This window comes from Cyclopterus lumpus, chromosome 8 (assembly GCF_009769545.1).
Source record: "Cyclopterus lumpus isolate fCycLum1 chromosome 8, fCycLum1.pri, whole genome shotgun sequence".
In the NCBI taxonomy this organism is placed as follows: Eukaryota; Metazoa; Chordata; class Actinopteri; order Perciformes; family Cyclopteridae; genus Cyclopterus; species Cyclopterus lumpus.
In genome coordinates, this window is record NC_046973.1 from 3,913,275 (window position 1) to 3,919,911 (window position 6,637).

At 44.0% G+C, this 6,637-nt stretch overlaps 1 protein-coding gene across 1 annotated transcript in view; it reads left to right on the forward strand.

The window, feature by feature from the left end:
- cacng3b (calcium channel, voltage-dependent, gamma subunit 3b) overlaps positions 1–5,683 on the forward strand; it is a 20,828-nt gene extending 15,145 nt beyond the window's left edge. Inside the window, exons 3-4 of the mRNA XM_034539319.1 lie at positions 2,720–2,860; positions 5,172–5,683. Coding sequence (XP_034395210.1) covers positions 2,720–2,860; positions 5,172–5,683 — 653 coding nt within the window. The remainder of the gene's footprint in view (positions 1–2,719; positions 2,861–5,171) is intronic.
- The last annotated feature ends 954 nt before the right edge of the window (positions 5,684–6,637 follow it).

The window sequence follows — 6,637 nt, forward strand, 5'->3', positions numbered from 1 at the left end:
TTTCAGATTTCGCATTTTCTTCTCATTTTATTTAGTCGCGTAAAGGACATAAGACGTAACGCACAACATTGTTTTATTGTGACTAAAGTCCCGACCTCGAGCTTGATCAGGTCTGGGCTATAGAAAAAGAGCACATCACCGTAAACGTGCACACGAGGAGGCATTAAACGGACACTATGACATATTCCTCAATGACTATGTTTACATGCACACTAGTATTCCACTATTTGGGTGCTGTAAACAGCATATTATGTTTGGATATTTTTAATCAGGCTTCTCCGTTCATGACATGTGGTATCATGCGTCTCGATGAGTTGTTTTTTTTACGGCAGTTTGCAGCACCTCTCGTCTGTTTACGACCGGCTCTGTGCGTCGTACACAAAACCGGCCCGAAAAACAAAAAGCCCACATCACTGCTGGGAAGGAGAAACACACCTGCTTTTAGACATCATAAAAGACTCTGATTTCAACGTGTTTATGTAAAATATCACAACGGCGACTTTTTCAAGAACGCGGTTGAAGGATTGAAAGAGGGCGGCCGTGTTTGCACACTTGAATAAGTCGACCGCTGTGTTACCTTAATCAGAGCGTGCACGGCTGCGTATAAACGGGAATGTTAGCAGAATATACATTTTCATTAGACGTGTAAAAAGCTGAGTAGGAATATTGTCTTTTATGGTTCCAGCCGGCTTGTTTTATGACAGGAATCTTGTAAAAAAAAAAAAAAAGGTCTTGAATTTGTACTTGACGTTGCAAAAAAGGTCCGCTTTTGATCATGAATGTAGAAGATGGGGAACATAAAGAAACGGCAGCATTGTCCTTTTTTTTTTTTTTTTCACAGTGTTACATGTATGATGAGGAGAAATGTGAGCTCTTATTATTGCAGTGTTTGAGGTGCCACAGTTGTATCAACACGCATGAGAAATATGCACCGCCATGATGAGAAAATGGCAAAGGAGAAAGGAGGGCTCACATTTACAGAGGGAGTAAACAGGATGCAGCCACGGAGATAGAGAGACGGTGGATTGGGTGGAAAACCGAGAGGAGGGGCCTCTTTCGGTTCTTTCTCCCACAGTAAACACGGAGTAAAGATGGACGGAGAGAGAGAGAAAACGGTAACAACAACAACAACAAGAGGAGGAGAAAAAAAAAGGGAAAATGGACTCAGCCTGTGCTTCTTTTTTCCCTGCTCCACTGAACACAGAGCAACATCCCCAGAGGCGGCCAATTAGATCACAGGCCTCGGAGCCGGCCAGCCAATGGGGAGCGGGGACCTAGTGACCGGCATTTCATACAGCCCAGGGGTGTGGGCCACAGGGGGCGGGGCTTATACGCTCCGACGCACACAACACCACTGGTCACTGCAGCTGTCAGTCACGCTGGGGACGTTTTTGGGCTTTTTTTGGGGCCCAAGAAGCGCAAAGCAAAGGGGATTCAGAAACGCAAACATGTTACCTATTGGGTGATTCATGTTAATCTTTTTTAACAATACACCTGTGATGTATGGGCACACGTCAGCTGTCGGAGCACTCCGCACGGCTCGGTTCTGCACCGACAAGCTGTTTGCAAATACCCTTCAATATGCTATCGCGTCATGTACACATATGGCCTTCTGACAAATATTTCTCTCCCTCCCATTTTCAAACGTCTCTGTTATTCATTATTTTTGCGCCGTGCATATGTGTCAGCGCGACTCTCCATCTGTCTTCGGTTCTCCCTCCACATCCATCGCTCTCCCTCTCTCTGCAAGCGAGGCCTCTGAATGCTGTAACATGTTCTGGATTCAGACTCAGTCAAGCCCACTGGCCCACGTGTGTGTGTGTGTGTGTGTGTGTGTGTGTGTGTGTGTGTGTGTGTGTGTGTGTGTGTGTGTGTGTGTGTGTGTGTGTGTGTGTGCGTGTGCGTGCATATGCAGCAGATTCACGACTGAATGGTGACTAGAGGCCAATCATTACAGGCAACACGTTGACTTAATAGAAAAGGTCGGTCGGTAGATCTTTACATCGTGTTTCCGAGCGCCCACAAGTGTAACTAACACTGGAAATAAATAATTGAGGCTCCGCGTGCTCTACAACATTAAACTATTTCTATTTTTACAACCTCTCCCGTCCTCTCGTCAATGTTTTGTGTTCAGCGGTATGTGGTTTTTCTCAAGTGACTGTTGGTGTCAGACGAGTCAATCGTTGATTCCCAGATGTGTATTACAGGATCTGGTTCGTGCAAACAGTTTATTTCATGTGAAAATGTAAATGAAACATGTGGAATGTGGTGTTTTTGATGATTTCATTTGGGTTTCTTTTCCCGAAAAAGAAGCGTTTAAGCGTTATTAAACGTGTTTACAGGCACGACACATACTTTTCAAACCCGCTGACTGTTTTGGGGCCAAAAAAACATGAACATTTCACATAAAAGAGAAAAAACAAAACCAGCAAATTGCATCAACCAATGAATTTGTCGGGTTAAATACCGTCAGTGATTAAACGACCCGTCGTCCTGTTTTTAAAAAGAATCGTGCATGCGTGACGAATAAAGTTCAACGTGTGTCTGTAGCTCACACCAAAAATTATAATGATAACACAAAAAACAAAATGTCCAATTTTCTTCCAAATCAAGAAAATTCTGCAGAGCCATAATGTTTTGTACCTTTCGGTAATAACAGTGTTTCCTCTTTTCTTCGTGGTGTGTGTGTGTGTGTGTGTGTGTGTGTGTGCTTTAACAGGTGCTGTGCGTGCCTCCAGTATCTTCCCCATCATGAGCGTGGGGCTGCTCTTCCTGGGGGGGCTCTGTGTGGCCGCCAGTGAGTTTTACCGGAGCCGACACAACGTGATCCTCAGTGCGGGAATCTTCTTCGTCTCTGCAGGTCAGTCTGCGCGTCTTTGTGTGTGTTTATTGTGTCGGCTGTCACCGGTGTACATAACGGAGGCCCCTGGATTCAGAGCAAGAAGGTGTTGTTCCTCAGTGAAGGGCACGTCTTTTAAATATTAATTGTGTTGCGTCTCAAGGAAAAAAAAGAATAATTGTCTCTTGATCAAGAATTGTCACTTTTTAGACCGAGCTTTAACCCTTTATGATCGATACGACGTACAGGTTTTGTATGCACGTCGTATTGATTTTTGTTTTTCCTTTTGATAATGTTGCCGATGAAATGTTTGGTATTGAGCTTTCTGCCTGTATTTTTAAATATTTTTTGCCATGTAGTGACTCGATTTGCTCACAGGAGAAAATAGCTTCTTAGGGTTTAAATTAAATTGAAAGGAGCAGATCTGTTTGCCCAAACAAGTCTTTCAATGTCGTTCTAAAAAATTTTTAAAAGGAGTATGCAGAATAATTTCGCTTTTATAATTGTACTATTTAATTATTGATACAATCCCAGACTTAGAAAGAATAAATAATGAGCCCTCAGTAATCTCCCTTTAGTACACCTAAAATTGTGACTCCAGACTTTGCTGCAGCCGGCTGTGATATTTAAGCGTACTGATGCTCATCTCCATGACAACACGGTTAAACACAATATAGCAGCCATCTTAGCTGCATAACCAGCCACACACTTAAAACACCCTGACCCGATTCACACATGTCTGATCTCGAGGATTTTCTATAATTTTAATGTGAAATATGGGATGCTGCTTTTGAGATAACAGCGAGGGGGCTACTGTATGTGTGTGTGAGTGTGTGTGTGTGTGTGTGTCAATGAGTGTGTGTTGTTACTGTGGAGCCACTCTATACAGAGGAAGCACTCAAATATTTGCGAAGGAGCCCGTCAGGCATCCAAAGCACACACAAGTGCTCGTGTGAGTGTTGGAAATCGGGCGCAGCAGCTGATTAATCAATCAGCAAGAATACCACGACGCCACTGTGATGCACTGCGAGGGGCGTGAGCGTGTCAACACACACACACACATGCTCACATACATAATCTATCACGCGGATGCTGACACTTGGTCTGCCATAAACACACACACACACACACACACACAGACACTTATGCTCTTGCACCCTGACACACACAAAGGGCTGTACAGTGATTGCTGTTCAGTGGGACGTGTAGGGTCCCATTGGCCTTTTGTAGTAAATTCATGGATTCAAATTGGTAATTATTTACCACAATAGTGTGGGGCGGATTCTGGTTAATTACAGCTGTCTAATTGTCCCCATTCTGTGCGTTCCACCACATTGCATGAGCACTGTATTCTGGACTAATCATATGGAATAAGAGAGCCCAGCTGTGTGCAATGACTCTCTCTGATGCTCTCCTCCCGTTGCTTCGCCGTATTGCATTTGGCCGTATTGCATTTGGCCGTCGTCCTCTTCTCTGATCTTGGCTCTGACATTTTTTTTTTGGGGGGGTCTTTTCTCAAACGTTCATTTACTCGTACTCTCACTAATCGGCCACTTTATTGTATCTTCAACTGTGTCGGTCGGTCCTCCACTTTTGGTTCAGACTGAAATAGTATTTTTTCAGACTACATTCGAGTCCCCCCTCTGGATGAATAGTAACTACTTTCCATAAATCACCACCAGCGTTTGAATTTGTCCAAATGCCTGCAAAACTAATGTGAAACATGCCGATCCAATTATCGTGAACATTGTACTTTCCAAACATTGTTAAGTTAGCGTTGTCGGTGTGAGCGTGTTGCCATGCAGATGTTAACATGTATCTCTCCCCCTGAGAGCTGCTAGCATGGCGACAGACACGTGTGTTTATTTATTCTTCGGCATTAACGTTAATTAATTAATGTAAATTAGTTTATTTGTTTTCTTTTAGAGACAAATATTTTATCTCTGGATGAGTATGGAGTCATAGGAGCGCCATGATAAAAAAAATAAAAAATACATTATAATATATATAAAAAAGAAATATTCAGAAAGAAATAGTATAAATATATATATTTTACAAATATATGAATAAATAAATACATACAGAAATAAATAAATGAACAAATGAATGGGCACATTTTTTTCCCTATCATATATTTAGCTGTCGTCATATTACCACATTCATTTATTAATTTTATTGACTTAATTAGTCTTTTATTGATTTATTTGTATACTTATCCTATTCTTTTCCAGATTTATTTGTTATTGTGGTGCTCTATGACTCCATACTGTTTGCCTGGATGAGGAGATCACACTTAATGTCTTTCTAATGTGTTTCTTTCCTTCCCTTCCAGGCCTCAGTAACATCATAGGAATTATTGTCTATATCTCAGCCAACTCGGGTGACCCGGGTCAGAGCGACAGCAAGAAGTCCTACTCCTACGGCTGGTCCTTCTACTTCGGCGCCCTCTCCTTCATCATGGCGGAAATGGTGGGCGTGCTGGCCGTGCACATGTTCATCGAGAAGCACCGCAAGCAACGGGCCAAGTCCCGCACCGAGCTCATCAAAAAGTCCACCTTCAGCCGCATCCCTTCCTACCGCTACCGCTTCCGGCGCCGCTCCAGCGTGCGTTCCTCCGAGGCCCCGAGCCGCGACGCCTCACCGCTGGGGAAAGGCGGCTACACGGGGCCCGCCGCCTCCGAGATGCCCATGTACACGCTGAACCCGCGCGAGGCGGGCAACGCCGGCACCAAACCCGGGAGCGGCATGGGCGGGCTGCTCAACTCGGAGAGGGATTTCCTCCAGAGCAGCACGCTCACTAAAGACTACAGCAAGGACCCCAACCGCAGGACCACGCCCGTCTGAGAGGTGCCGGCTGCAGATATCGCCCAATCAGAGTATTCAAAGAGAAAAGGATGACGAGAAATACAGGGGGGGGAGTGCAAGCTTAAGCAGGGGACGCACAGGGTTACGGGGGTGGGAACGGGGGTTTGATAAACTATGACTGTGAACTGTGAACTTTTAGCCTTTTGAACTGTGAATCCTGAGCCCTGTGAGAGTTTCAGTGTGTGTAGCAGGGTCGGTTTTGATGGAGAAGTTGTTCCCAAACTCCACTTTACCACATATCACTGTAGTTATACCTGTGACTCCTTACATACGAAAGGCACATTCAATTTATGTCCATGAGTGTTATGATCATTAAATTGATCCGAGCATCATAAAGCATATCGTAAGTGGTTCGCTGTTTGGGGCAACTTCTCCTAAGAAATTTTAAATAATGTGAACTAAAGGAGAAGGGGAAAGAGGTGAGAGACTCTGTGTGATCTTTGACCTTTTGACCTCTGTCCTCCCGACCTTTTGGGGTAGCAGTTGGATTAGTGCAGGGAACAGCCTTAGAGCTCTGAGCTGTCTCTCTGATTACGATTTTAAAAGTGGCGGACGTTAACACCTCAGGATCGGGATTGATTCATTTTCAGTTCAGCTGGATTCAAAAATATAAATCGAAGATGCAGTTTGTCTATTTATGGCGGCACATTTGTGGCACTAGTTATAATTTTCTTATACATATTGTATATATACTCCTTTCATATTGATTGATGGAAAAGCTCTCGTCTTCACCGACTGAACTGAAACTGAGTTGAGCTCATTCTTGGTAACATTTACCCCTCTCTCTGATCCCAGGTCAGTTGTTAGACCCTGCATAGTGGTTTTTGATGAGGGGTGCACTGATTACAGATCAGCTGTTAGAAGAGGGGGGGAAAGGTGTGACTCAACTAAACTAATGAATCTCTTTTAGATGGTAACATAGATCATCGGTGC